This window comes from Salvelinus sp. IW2-2015, linkage group LG17 (assembly GCF_002910315.2).
Source record: "Salvelinus sp. IW2-2015 linkage group LG17, ASM291031v2, whole genome shotgun sequence".
Lineage (NCBI taxonomy): Eukaryota > Metazoa > Chordata > Actinopteri > Salmoniformes > Salmonidae > Salvelinus > Salvelinus sp. IW2-2015.
Genome location: NC_036857.1, coordinates 28018065 through 28032885, shown reverse-complemented (window position 1 = coordinate 28032885; position 14821 = coordinate 28018065). Strand labels below are relative to the sequence as shown.

Below are 14821 nucleotides of genomic sequence, written 5' to 3'. Positions count from 1 at the left end.
AACAGTAAGCAGAGTTACAGTGGCAGCAGTAGTACAGTGTAGTAAGTAGTAGCAGAGTTTACAGTGGCAGCAGTAGTCAGCAGAGTAGTAACAGTAGCAGAGTTACAGTGGCAGCAGCAGTAGCAGTAGTAACAGTAGCAGAGTTACAGTGGCAGCAGTCAGTAGTAACCGTAGCAGAGTTACAGTGGCAGCAGCAGTAGCAGTAGTAACAGTAGCAGAGTTACAGTGGCAGGCAGGTAGCAGTAGTAACAGTAGCAGAGTTACAGTGGCAGCAGTAGTAGCAGTAGTAACAGTAGCAGAGTTACAGTGGCAGCAGTAGTAGCAGTAGTAACAGTAGCAGAGTTACAGTGGCAGCAGTAGTAGCAGTAGTAACAGTAGCCAGAGTTACAGTGGCAGCAGCAGTAGCAGTAGTAACAGTGCGAAGTACAGTGGCAGCAGCAGTAGCAGTTAGTAACAGTAGCAGAGTTACAGTGACAGCAGCAGTAAGCTAACAGCCATAGCAGTAATGGTCATCTTGGTACTGAACAAGGCTAGCCCTGAGCAGCAACAACTGTGTCTCCTCCCACCCCCTCCCCTTTTCTGTCCCCTGGCTTTCCCGTTTTTTATCAAAGTCCTCCTTTTATACCCCCTTTTTTCTTATTTTTGAAGTCCCCACTCTCGTAAAAAGGCAAGCTGGTGGTTTGGCCTGAGCCCAGGGTATGAGGGAAAGGGGGAGAGGAGGGAAGGGGGACTGGAGGAGGGGGGATTGTGAGGTTAAGTTTAAGCTAGCCCTGTGGTCCATTGAAGGTGTTAGGGGGAGGCGGGGGCAGTAAAAGTTAGAATTCTAGAGCCTCCCTGTTTTTATTTTATGATTGGCGCTGCTTTTTTTCACGGGCCTGGGTCTACAGCTAGTGGTGTGAATAGCTGCCCAAGGTGACTGGATCCTAATAAACTGGCCAGCAGGGATGGGGCCTCCAGCCCAGCCATGAGACTATCTTTATAGACCAGCTTATAAGTCTGGGCCTCTATTAAACCCTGACAGGGCCAAGCTGAGGAATTTAGGGCCAGGAAACGAGAGGAATATAGGGTTTGTTTGTCAGGGGGTGGTGGAGTTTGGAGGCTGGAGCTGGAGAAGTTGGGGAGTTGAAGTTTGAGGGTGACCAGGGGTGAAAGTTGAAAGAAGTGGTTTGGGAGGGGGGGGGGGGTCAACATGTGTGGTGTGCCTGTTACTGAGAGTGTGCAGTGTCTGTGTGGTTTGTCAGTGTGTGTGTGTGTGTGTGTGTGTGTGGTGTGCAGGTGTCGGCATGTCTGTTGGCGTGTGCGCACGCGTGCGTGCATGCGTGTGTCGTGCGCGCACCTGTGTGTGTGTGTGAGTGTGTGTCTCTCTTGGGAAGTATGGAATCCAGACGTGGTGTAGCTCAGTGCCCAAAGGAGCATATTTCGAACATAATTATGTTTAATTTAGCGTAGGAGCATGTGACTCAAGGTACAACTGTGACGTCAGTGGGTATGGCAGTCAGCGTGTGGGACTGGGTTTGAGTCTGCAGTCTGCAGCAGTGGGAGGGGCAGACCGAAGCGGACACCAGTTGTGCATGGACATTTTGGTCTCTCATCTTCCTCTACCTTAGCTACCTTGTGGGGTGTGTGGCAGATTTCTCCTGAGGCAAGTGGATGCCAGTCTCAGTGAGTCAGTCACTGTGGAATGAGGGATCCCTAGCTGCAGCCACAGCCCCGCCCATTCAGCCGCCAGGCCCTATCAGAGACTGAGATCTGTCAATCTAATCAATCACACCTCCACTTATCCTCACTTATCTGCCTGTTGTAAAATGGTTTGTTTTCTTTACCTCTGTCAATTACAGCCCCTCCCAACTCTCAAACAGACACTTAACTCTGATCTGTGACCTGAGGGCTCAGCACTGGGGACATGGGACTAAAAGTCATGTCTTCCATTCCATTCTGACTGTGTCTATCTTCTCACTACCAATAGTCAGCCTAAATCTCCCTGTCTTTATTTGGTGTAGTCTAACCTAAGCATGCCTGAGTGAAACTGTACGATAATGGCTCGCTAACAGCAGTATTCGACTGCAAGCAAAAATGTAACAAAATCAAACAACTCATCCACCTCTCTTATATTCTGCAGCGGTGGAGACCCAGAGCACCAGCTCAGAGGAGATGGTTCCCAGCTCTCCCTCTCCACCTCCCCCGCCACGCATCTACAAGCCCTGCTTCGTGTGCCAGGACAAGTCCTCCGGCTATCACTACGGGGTCAGCTCCTGTGAGGGCTGCAAGGTGAGGAGGCCCCTGCTTTAGCTTCATGATCATCAGCATCACCACACACACTGACAACAATCAAACTTAACACTGGCAGGCAGCATGCAAATGGTCTAGTTTCTAAAAAAAAAGTATGTCCAAAAGTATGTCCAAAAGTATGACGTAGCGAACGCTGTAGGATAGAGCAGGTGAAAGTATTGAACACAAGATGTCGAGACGTCGCCATAGGAATGTAAGAGATCAAAGCCTGGATGAGGAAATCATAACAGTACAAAACGTACTAAAATGTTTCAGTTGGGAATCCCGGGATCTGATAAATGAACAGACATGAAAGGTTGAAAGATAACGTGGCCGTTACAATGTCACTCCCTCCATCGGACCGCGTTTCATCTTCTCCTTTCCCTCTCTTCTCTCGTCTCCAGGGTTTCTTCCGACGCAGTATCCAGAAGAACATGGTGTACACCTGTCACCGAGACAAGAACTGCCAGATCAACAAGGTCACCAGGAACCGCTGCCAGTACTGCCGACTGCAGAAGTGCTTCGAGGTCGGCATGTCCAAGGAAGGTGAGAGACGTAAGAGAGGCTGGGGGATGGGGGCTACTGACCTAGGACATCCAGGCCCTGTGATACGGAAGCAGCAACGCAAGCACACACACTCATGCACAAACACACACATGGAAGTGCACACACATACTCAGAGTATATAAACAAAGCACTCAATATGCTTTTAGATAGTCACTGGCATAGTTTGATCTAAAATGATTCACCCAGGAGGAAGTAGGAAGTGAAACGAAGAAGCAGCAGGGTGGTGATTTGGAAAGACTGGGCACAGTACCACCCTTATGACTAATCATGTTACTAAATGACTCTTCTTGCGAATCAGCGTRCCAAATGACACCCTATTCCCTATATAGTGCACTGCTTTTGTCGGGTGCAAAGTAGTGCACTTTCTAGGTTACAGGGTGCCCTTAGGGACACAGACTAGGTGTTTCACCAGTCATCTCACTCTCAACACACCCTTGCCCTACCAAAACCCCTCACCTTTCGCTCACACTTTCATTTCAGTATAGTCGCTCTCTGTAAAAATAGCCTTTTTGACTTGGCTCCAACTGATCATTCTGTTATGACAAAAAATGAGAGTGATAGCAAATTCTTGGTCACAAAGACCTCAATTTACTCAATGTGACTGTGTATTTCTGTGAGAGAGTGTGTGCGAGGTGAGGTGAGTGGTAGGAAGGTTTGCCCATGGGACACTTATGTGGGTGTATTGTTTGTGTGGGATGTGTGTTAGGACGTGGATCACATTGTCCCCCTGCTATTTCTGGATATCCTGAGAGGAAGGAAAGAATGGGAGGAGGGAGAGAGAGGGAGGAAGAGGGAGGGAGATAACAGTGAATGGAGAGATAGTGTCATCACTTTGTTTAAGTGCTGTTATAAGCTGGATTGTATAATATGGCTCACTAACTGGTACGTAACATCACCGAATTGCGGCGAGTTAGTGGGAAGCCAACAGAAATTCTCACTCACGTGTTGTTATGTTCCTCCTTCTGCTCTTCCTCTCCTCCTCTTCCACCTCATCCCCCTCTTAATCCTCCTCTTCCTCTTCTCCTCCCTAGCAGTGCGTAACGACAGGAACAAGAAGAAGAAGGACGTGAAGGAGGAGTTGGTGCCGCCGGAGAGTTATGAGCTGAGTGGCGAGCTGGAGGAGCTGGTCAACAAAGTCAGCAAGGCCCACAAAGACACCTTCCCCTCACTGCTGCAGCTGGGCAAATACCACACCGTAAGAGTCTCACACATTTTGATATTTGTCCTTTTTTCCTGTTAGAACATACTGATTCACATCCCATGTAAAGACACTAATCCACTATGAACATGTACACTTTCCCAACTCAAAAGGCCAGTTTAGGGTAAATCAAATTTCTCCAAATCAAATCAAATGTRATTGGTCACATACACATATTTAGCAGATGTTATTGCGGGTGTAGCGAAATGCTTGTGTTCCTAGCTCCAACAGTGCAGTAGTATCTAACAATACACAACAATACACACAAATCTAAAAGTAAAAGAATGGAATTAAGAAATATATAAATATTAGGACGAGCAATGTCGGAGTGGCATTGACTAAAATACAGTAGAATAGAATACAGTATATACATATGAAATTAGTAAAGCAGTATGTAAACATCATTAAAGTGACTGTGACTAGTGTTCCATTATTAAAGTGGTCAGTGATTCCATGTCTATGTATATAGGGCAGCAGCCTCTAAGGTGTAGGGTTGAGTAACCGGGTGTTAGCTAGCTAGTGACAGTGACTAAGTTCAGGGCAGGGTACTGGGTGGAGGCCGGCTAGTGATGGATATTTAACAGTCTGATGGCCTTGATAGAAGCTGTTTTTCAGTCTCTCGGTCCCAGCTTTGATGCACCTGTACTGACCTCGCCTTCTGGATGATAGCGGGGTGAACAGGTCGTGGCTTATGTCCTTGATGATCTTTTTGGCCTTCCTGTGACATCGGGTGCTGTAAGAGTCCTGGAGGGCATGCAGTGTGCACCCGGTGATACGTTGMGCAGACCGCACCACCCTCTGGAGAGCGGTGTGGTTGCGGGCGGTGCAGTTGCCATACCAGGCAGTGATACAGCCTGACAGGACGCTCTCAATGGTGCATTTGTAAAAGTTTGTGAGGGTTTTGGGGGCCAAGCCACATTTCTTCAGCCTCCTGAGGTTGAAGATGCGCTGTTGCGCCTTCTTCACCACACTGTCTGTGTGGGTGGATAATTTCAGCTTGTCAGTGATGTGTACGCCGAGGAACTTGAATCTTTCCACCTTCTCCACTGTGATCCCATCAATGCGGATAGGGGCGTGCTCCCTCTGCTGTTTTCTGAAGTCCACGATAAGCTCCTTAGTTTTGAGGGAGACGTTATTTTCCTGGCACCACTCCACCAGGGCCCTCACCTCCTCCCTGTAGGCTGTCTCGTCATTGTTGGTAATCAGGCCTACTACTGTTGTCATCTGCAAACTTGATGATTGAGTTGGAGTGGTGCGTGACCTCGCAGTCATGGGTGAACAGGGAGTACAGGAGGTGGCTGAGCACGCACCCTTGAGGGGCCCTTGTGTTGAGGATCAGCGAAGTGGAGGTGTTGTTTCCTACCTTCACCACCTGGGGGCGGCCCGTCAATGAACAGCATTCTTACATAGGTATTCCTCTTGTCCAGATGGGATAGGGTAGTGTGCAGTGTGATGGCGATTGCATGGTCTGTGGACCTATTGGGGCAGTAAGCAAATTGAAGTGGGTCTAGGGTGACAGGTAAGGTAGAGGTGATATGATCCTTAACTATCTCTGAAGTTGGAGACTTTTATCTCCCTCAACAACTTTAAAAATCTGCTATCCGAGCAGCTAACCGATCGCTGCAGCTGTACATAGTCCATCTGTAAACTACCCACCCAATTTACCTACCTCACCCCCCATACTGCTTTTATTTATTTACTTTTCTGCTCTTTTGCACCTGTCTCTTATACACATCTAGATGTGTATAAGAGACAGGTACAGGAGGTGGCTGAGCACGCACCCTTGAGGGGCCCTTGTGTTGAGGATCAGCGAAGTGGAGGTGTTGTTTCCTACCTTCACCACCTGGGGGCGGCCCGTCAATGAACAGCATTCTTACATAGGTATTCCTCTTGTCCAGATGGGATAGGGTAGTGTGCAGTGTGATGGCGATTGCATGGTCTGTGGACCTATTGGGGCAGTAAGCAAATTGAAGTGGGTCTAGGGTGACAGGTAAGGTAGAGGTGATATGATCCTTGACTAGTCTCTCAAAGCACTTCATGATGACAGAAGTGAATGTTATGGATCGATAGTCATTTAGTTCAGTTACCTTAGCTTTCTTGGGTACAGGAACAATGGTGGACATCTTGAAGCATGTGGGGACAACAGACTGGGATAGGGAGAGATTGAATATGTCCGTAAACACTACAGTCAGCTGATCTGCGCATGCTCTGAGGACGCGGCTAAGGATGCCGTCTGGGCCGGCAGCCTTGCAAGAGTCAATACGCTTAAATGTCTTACTCACATCGGCCACGGAGAACGAGAGCCCACAGTCGTTGGGAGCGGGCCGTGTCGGTGGCACTGTGTTAACCTCAAAGCGGGCGAAGGTGTTTAGCTTGTCCGGAAGCAAGACATCGGTGTCCGCGACGTGGCTGGTTTTTCCCTTTGTAGTCCGTGATTGTCTGTAGACCCTGCCACATACAGTGGGGCAAAAAAGTATTTAGTCAGCCACCAATTGTGCAAGTTCTCCCACTTAAAAAGATGAGAGAGGCCTGTAATTTTCATCATAGGTACACTTCAACTATGACAGACAAAATGAGAAAAGAAAATCCAGAAAATCACATTGTAGGATTTTTTGGAAAATAAGTATTTGGTCACCTACAAACAAGCAAGATTTCRMGCTCTCACAGACCTGTAACTTCTTCTTTAAGAGGCTCCTCTGTCCTCCACTCGTTACCTGTATTAATGGCACCTGTTTGAACTTGTTATCAGTATAAAAGACACCTGTCCACAACCTCAAACAGTCACACTGCACTGCACTACAGACCCTGGTTCGATCACGGGCTGTATCACAACCAGCCGTGATCGGGAGTCCCATAGGGCGGCACACATTTGGCCCAGCGTCGTTCGGGTTAGGGGAGGGTTTGGCCGAGGTAGGCCGTCATTGTAAAATAAGAATTTGTTCTTCACTGACTTGCCTAGTTAAATAAAGGTAGAAATATATAAATAATACCCAATAGCTCTTCTACCTGATCAATGTCTAATAAGAACCCTGTCTGTGTCCCTGCCATCCCCACGCTCACTATCTCGCTCTCTTTCTGTCTCTCCCATCCTCCAGAACTCCAGTGCAGAGCAGCGCGTGCAGCTGGACCTGGGGCTGTGGGATAAGTTCAGTGAGCTCTCCACCAAGTGCATCATCAAGATCGTGGAGTTTGCCAAGCGCCTCCCCGGCTTCACCACCCTCACCATCGCTGACCAGATCACCCTCCTCAAGTCAGCCTGCCTGGACATCCTGGTACTTACCTGGTTCTTTCTATCTCCTCATCTGCTCTGTCAACGGACCCTGTTCAATTCTCTGGGACTCAGAGACGTGGCAATGTAATGATGAGGGGATACTGCCTCTCAGTGGATAGTGGCGGTATTGCAAGAGTAGGCCCACGTGTAGGGGTCGTGCTGTATAGAGGGAAAGGTGAACAGATGACGACAGATTAGATTGTTGTTTAATGGACAATCGATAAAGAACATAGCCTACTATATGGTTTAGCCTTCCTGTTGAATTTTTTTATTTATATCCTTCCCCCTCCCTTTTTCGGTCTTTCCATCTTTCCCCCTCCCTCTTTCACCCCTAGATGTTGAGGATCTGCACGCGCTACACCCCAGAGCAGGACACCATGACTTTCTCCGACGGGCTGACCCTGAACCGGACCCAGATGCACAACGCAGGCTTCGGCCCGCTCACAGACCTGGTGTTTGCCTTCGCTGGCCAGCTGCTGCCTCTGGAGATGGACGACACAGAGACGGGCCTCCTCAGCGCCATCTCCCTCATCTCTGGAGGTACTGCACACTGAGGGGATTAATACTATTTTACTGCTAGCCAATAAAACATTAAGAACTAATACAGACCTAAATGTCTTTGAGGTGTTAGGCCGCGATAACATCCTCACTCAGTTACAATACCAGTAGAAATGTGGGGATGAAATAGTTTGGTTGCACTACACTTGACACTTTATTTACTTGTAGTTGTTACCAATGACATGATACAATTGTAATGACCTAAAAATCATCAATTACATCGTTCCCATCCTTGTCTGATGGCTGTTATGTGTCCYGTTTGTCATGTATTGTGTATATAACTCGGTCCTCTCCCCCGTCCGTCCCTCAGACCGTATGGACCTGGAGGAGCCCCAGAAGGTGGACAAGCTGCAGGAGCCCCTGCTGGAGGCCCTGAAGATCTACGCTCGTCGCAGACGCCCCAACAAACCACACATGTTCCCCCGCATGCTGATGAAGATCACTGACCTCAGAGGCATCAGCACCAAGGGTCAGTATTGTTATAGTACAGAATAGTACACTACAATACACTAGACTACCACCTAACACACACAGTCCGAATAATACATATAGATTATGGTGGATGCAGAACATTTGAGATAGCACTTGGACGTCAGGATTACTTCCATAACGTCTGGAACATCTAGCACTATAAGCAAACGCTAAGACATTACTTTCCAGACTTGTTAACATGAATGTTTTTTCTGTGGTGTGTGAACAGGTGCTGAGAGGGCCATCACTCTGAAGATGGAGATCCCAGGCCCCATGCCTCCTCTGATCAGAGAGATGTTAGAGAACCCAGAGGCCTTCGAGGACCAGACAGAGAGCAGTGGAGAGAGCTCCCCACCGCCTGCCCCTCCTGCCGCTCCACCAGCCTCCACCAAGCCCCCCACCACCATGAAGACTGAGGCCGAGGACGAGGAGGACAGCTGGGGGACAGAGAACGGAAGTGAGCCCTCCCCAGAGGAGGAAGATGAGGATGATTATGATGATGGGGAGGAAGAGGACAGGGGCTCGGACAGTGAGGGGGAATCCTGGGCTCTGGAGAGTAGCAGCGAAGGGGATAGGAAGAGCCATGCTGGGAGGGCGCAGTGAGGAGGAGAGGCGATCACACACAAATACAGTCTGTTCACTCAAATACACACACTAACTGACGTAATCATACACACGCGTGTGCGCGCACACACACACACAGACACACATACACCCACCCTACCCCTTCCAATGCTGGCCCTCCCTCGCTTTCCTCTGTATCCTCTCCATCTCCCTACTGCACACCAGTCTCTCCAAGCAGGACATGACAGGACAGCAGAGACTTACACCTAACTGTACAGACACTATAACTCAGGTTCTCTGACTCACAGGTTCCTGATAAGTAACATGCAGACACGCAGAGAGACTTGCAGAGATACTATTATAAAAGAGGGACGGAGAGACGACATGATGCAACCGACTGGACTCGTGACCCCTGATATAGAGAAGAGGGAAGATGGCGTGATGACAACAAAGAAAACGGACTCTCTTTGACAAAAAAAAATCTCATTTTTTACTATCTTTTTGTTTGTATCTACTTAGAGGAAAGGCCAAAACAGATGAACTGAACTATAGATTATTTCCAACGGATGCAAAGCAAAACACGTTTCTCAAAAAGACGAACACAGGATGAAACCAAACTGAATATGCTAATCGATTATTTTGCTGTTATTTGCTTTTGAATATTGTTTAAAAAAAAATCTTGACTTTTCTTTCTCTTTCAATGTATTAATTAGTCCATACATATCTATATACCATTATATTTGGTTTGTTTGTAATCCTGGTTTTGTAAATGATTTCTTTAGATGAGGTTTTGTTTTTTGAGGAGTTTTCCATTGGATATCCAGAGAGAGACGAATCAGAATCCCAACTGGCAGACCTCGAACTGAATCTTCTTTCCAACTGCGCCGCTGGTGTTTTTTGGGCAGTTTTGCTCGCCGTAGATGTCAATGATAACCAACTCAGTAATGTTGTGTTACAGTGACTAAAGTTGTGATTTGTGTTGTTTATCAGGGGACTAGCATTAATCTATGTGCTTCCTTTCAACGCAACAAACTATGCTGTCGAATGGATAGTGTCTCAGTGCCAAAGTTAGCAACTCAACACACATTGACATATAAAATTATACACACGCACACACACACACACACACACACACACACACACTAAACCTCGAACCTATAACAGATGTGCCGTTTTGGCTTTGTTTGGTAGACAGAGATTGACCGTTGGCCGTAGTACTTGGCTGTGGCACTTTGATATCCTGTTTTATACTATACATCTTTATTGCCCAATATTGACAGTACAGTCAATGGCAATCTCATCTTATTCAGCAGTCATGCAATTGACGAACACAATGGAAATGTAGAGAACTATCATCAAATGCCTGTGAAACCGAAGCACTATTTAACAACGTACACAAGCAAACACTCACTGACACATGATCAACACACACACAGACACACACAAGTTCAAACCAGGAACTGTTATGGACAACGACATGAAAACAGACTTCTCAGGGCTTCTCTGTTACTAAGGACCAAACCCTAGCTGCCGCCAAGCTGTAGGGTGCGCTAGAAACAGGCAATATTTATGTGTGTGTATTTTTGACTCAGTCAGTCGGATCTGACCAGTTAACTCCTAGCTCTGTGTACATAGAAGATAGATGACTGGTCTACAAACGGCGTGGATGCCAGCCAGTCTGTTACCCTTTTCACACTATCATGCCAACCCAAACCAAACCAGTGCTGGCATAGATATTCTATTTTCACATTGTCCTTTCCAGCACAGTTCCAGGAACTATGGTGGGTGCATAGCCAGGCCAGCTCTGTACAGCTTAGTTTGGCTCGGCTCACTAGTGTGAAAAGCACTCGTCTGTCTCAGACCAGACCTGGCCAGCAGCATTGTCAATGACCTGCCTGACCTGTGCTCTGTGCTGCTGGCATCCAAGAAACCAACTGCCTTCTCATCCAAAGCCATTACATCATCATGTCTTTGTAATGTTGTAGGATATACCCTCTCTCTGTCTTCTTCAATGAAGTGGCAGGCCAATGTGTCCTCCTGTCATTTCTACTTCTCAATCTTCTATGTTGKCAACATGTCCCAGTCAATATGTAACCAACTGTTCATAATGCAGCTGGCTACGTGTACATCCAGAGTTTTGTATACAGTCTGGCTACGAAGATACAGTATATGAACAGGAAAGCAACAGACTCCTCCCAGCGGTAGCGAAAGAGYCCTACTGTACAGTTCTCTCTGAATGTGGTCCTCCTAGTTGGTTTTGAGTGTGTGTACAGGCTTTAGCATGTCTCCTCTGTCATTGGGTGAATGTTCTCTGTACGGTGCTGTGACGTCACACAGGATCGCGGAGAAGCAGAGCGGCGAGGTTTGATGACCTCATTTCCTCTCGGCCTGCCCTGCCAAGCCTTCATGATGCAAACGTTGCGATTACGTTGTTTTGATGCCGGTGTTCTTCTCTGTAAAACATGGCCACGGTATTGTCCAATCTTCTGTTCATACCAACTCTGTCATACAAAGAAAAAGCCATATGAACTGTAAGGCACAATAAATTACTTTTGTGAGATTAATATCATATTTCCTTTGAGAAATGTCTCATTCTCTTAAAATGTGTTGTAGCATTTTTTCTTATCAGTTATGAAACTCTTGGATGCACTTATGACACTGATGTGAATATTTCGTAAACAACCCTTCAAATGATTTGTTACCAAATGTTTTTCTGATAGCCCCCGTTCATTCACCAGCCGTGAGCCTTGCTACTGAGTCCATTTCATTAGAACTGAGCACTGCAATGACGTCATCAACACAATGACTACCAATAGTGGGCGCTCTTGCACTTTGGCTACAGAGAACAGCCAGCAGCAGCAGTGTCTGTACACCAGCCCTGCATATAGGATAGAACCGAGCAGGCACTAGTATTACCAGTGTGTTACAATTCGTTAATGTTGCCTCCTACTCTAGACAGATGCATACTTCCACTCCGTGTCCTTGGGACAGTGCTACAGTATATGCTGAGTGTACAAAACATTAGGAACACCTGCTCTTTCCATGACAGACTGACCAGGTGAATCCAGGTGAAAGCTATGATCCCTTACTGATGTCACTTTTTAAATCCTCTTAAAATCAGTGTAGATGAAGGGGAGGAGAAAGGTTAAAGAAAGCCTTGAGGCAATTGAGACAATGATTGTGTATGTGTGTCATTCAGAGGGTGAATGGGCAAGATGTAAGTGTCTTTAAATGGGTTATGGCAGTAGATTCCCGGTTTGTGTCAAGAACTGCAATGCTGCTGGGTTTTTCCCGTTTTTCACGCTCAACAGTATCCTGTGCGTATCAAGAACGGTCCACCACCCAAAGGACATCCAGCCAACTTGACACAACTGTGGGAAGCATTGGCGTCAACATGGGCCAACATCCCTGTGGGGCAACTCAATATTAGGAAGGTGTTCTTAATGTTTTGTACACTCAGTGTATTATAGCCTCTATGGTTGTTTTTATTAATAGACGTAGACACTAGAGTGAAGAGTGATAAACAGAGATGGGGTTCTATCAACTATATGATTGCCATAATTAACTATCGTTAAAAATACAGATCAATAAAGAGGGACTGGGGATTAGAATAAGGTCCATATATTATTAGCTGCTTTACAAGGACTGAAGCTAAATGACCTCATATATTCAACCCCAATAACACGTTGCTATGGGAACCCCGGGGCAATGGGTAGGAGTGTTGGGGTAGTAGGGGATTTAAAGAGGCAGGGTGGTATTTTGGGGGTTTCATCGCCACCTTTCCAATTATACTAGCGATGATTAGTCAATTGATGGTTGGAGCAGATATCCTCTCCAGGTTATTAATGGCGCAAAGCAACTACAAGGTTACAAGGAAGTATACAAGTGAAAAGTAAGAACGGGTGAATAGAAGCGACAAGGATCGCCAGAAGGGAGAAAGCTGCATACAGTTCTAGTCTACCCCAGGACGGAGGTTAGCAGCTTCGTTCTATTACTCAGAGAGCATACTGATTACTCAGAAATCCTGGTAGAGAATCAATAATGAATCATCCTTCATGAACCATACAGGAACTGGCATGAATAGAGTAAACCAAGAACTGGGTTTGCTTGTGCTGAACATGGGCAATTTGCATTGATTTCTAGACGTGCTTGCTTGGTGAGTTAGATGACGTGGCTAGTGGCTACCAGCGTTCTCCGAGAGTAGGTTGGTCCCGTTCTGTAGCCAACTCTTCTATCGTCGTCATGCCTTGCAACACCGGTCTGGGAGGACAGAACACTGGTAGTGCTGTCTGCAACACCGGTCTGGGAGGACAGAACACTGGTAGTGCTGTCTACAACACCGGCCCTGGGAGGACAGAACACTGGTAGTGCTGTCTACAACACCGGTCCTGGGAGGACAGAACACTGGTAGTGCTGTCTGCAACACCGGTCCTGGGAGGACAGAACACTGGTAGTGCTGTCTACAACACCGGTCTGGGAGGACAGACAACTGGTAGTGCTGTCTACAAACACCGGTCTGGGAGGACAGAACACTGGTAGTGCTGTCTACACAACCGGTCTGGGAGGACAGAACACTGGTAGTGCTGTCTACAACACCGGTCTGGGAGGACAGAACACTGGTAGTGCTGTCTCAACACCGGTCTGGGAGGACAGAACACTGGTAGTGCTGTCTACAACACCGGTCTGGGAGACAGAACCTGGTAGTGCTGTCTCATCAACAACCGGTCCTGGGGAGGACAGAACACTGGTAGTGCTGTCTACAACACCGGTCTGGGAGGACAGAACACTGGTAGTGCTGTCTACATCACCAGACAAGACTAGCTAGAAGGAATGAGAGTCAGATCAGAGTGTGTGATAAAACATTCAGGGGCTATGAGGACGTCCTGGAGCCATAGTAAAAGGGTGGTAAGGGACATGTCATATGCTAGGAGGGGATGGGGTGATTATGGGAAAGACTGTAGCCTATCACGGCTAGCCCGGGGGAAGGAGATGGGGACATGATCGGCATCCTTTCGTTACATTACACACGCAGTGGATGCAGAGTGGGTAGGGAGCAATCAAAAGGGGGAAAAAGTGAGGAGGGAAGGTTAGGGGAAGGTGAGAAACATTTGAAGATGTAGAGATCATAAATTTAACAGACAGACAGACCGGGAGAAAGATCGAGAGAGAGGAGGAGGGATGGGGAAGAGGAGGGGAGGGGGCCAGAGCCCTTTGCTGCTAGGAGGGAACTGATTTGGTTAGAGGACAACACTAAGAGTTGGCAAGCAGCTCTTCAACAAACGAAGGTACCATATACCAGACTGAGGAGGGTCTGCTAGAAGGAATGTGGGGGATACAATGGGGGAAAAGAAATTAACAAGAAAGGGGAGAGCAGAGGAAAATAAAAAAGGGGCCGACAGGCTAGGTTGGCAGAGGTCATATAGGAGATGTGGGGGTACGTCCCAAATTGCACTCCATTCCCTACAGAGGCCTGGTCAAAAGTAGTGCACTACATAGGGAATAGGGTACCATTTGGCCCTATCTTATAGGAGATGTGTTCTAGCCTCTGGCTCTTCATATCTTTTACATTTCTAATTAAAAGCGATAAAGAGTGAGGGAGGCATTAATCCACCAGTGATTTCCCAGTTAAGGTTTTAGAGCAGGCCGTAAACCAGCCAGCCTGGCATCATTGATTTTATAATTAGCTACCGTCACCCTAGACTTGAAATGGGGGGAGTGGAGTGATGGGGGGAAGCGAGGGAGGGGTGGAAGGAGAGAGAACTGCAGGTAAAGAGGAGCAGGAGGGTAAGAACAGAATGCAGAAGGAAAGATGAGACACGTGTAACTAACAAATTAGCATCAGAAATGTCACGCCCCGAAGGAAGCGGCAGAATTTTTTGAAAAAACATTTATCTTTCATCAAAAGACAGACACATCACACACAA

At 47.3% G+C, this 14821-nt stretch overlaps 1 protein-coding gene across 4 annotated transcripts in view; it reads left to right on the top strand.

The window, feature by feature from the left end:
- The window catches only part of LOC111976651 (retinoic acid receptor gamma-A-like), a 61215-nt gene extending 49747 nt beyond the window's left edge, over positions 1–11468 (top strand). Inside the window, exons 3-9 of one of the 4 annotated variants that reach the window (XM_024005652.2) lie at positions 2120–2268; positions 2673–2823; positions 3870–4030; positions 7129–7305; positions 7640–7844; positions 8173–8331; positions 8563–11468. In XM_024005652.2, the coding sequence (XP_023861420.1) occupies positions 2120–2268; positions 2673–2823; positions 3870–4030; positions 7129–7305; positions 7640–7844; positions 8173–8331; positions 8563–8936 (1376 nt within the window). In that variant the 3' untranslated portion in view covers positions 8937–11468. Of the gene's footprint in view, positions 1–2119; positions 2269–2672; positions 2824–3866; positions 4031–7128; positions 7306–7639; positions 7845–8172; positions 8332–8562 lie in introns of all 4 variants that reach the window. The other 3 variants (XM_024005651.2, XM_024005654.2, XM_024005653.3) reach the window with 3 other exon arrangements.
- Positions 11469–14821: the final 3353 nt, after the last annotated feature.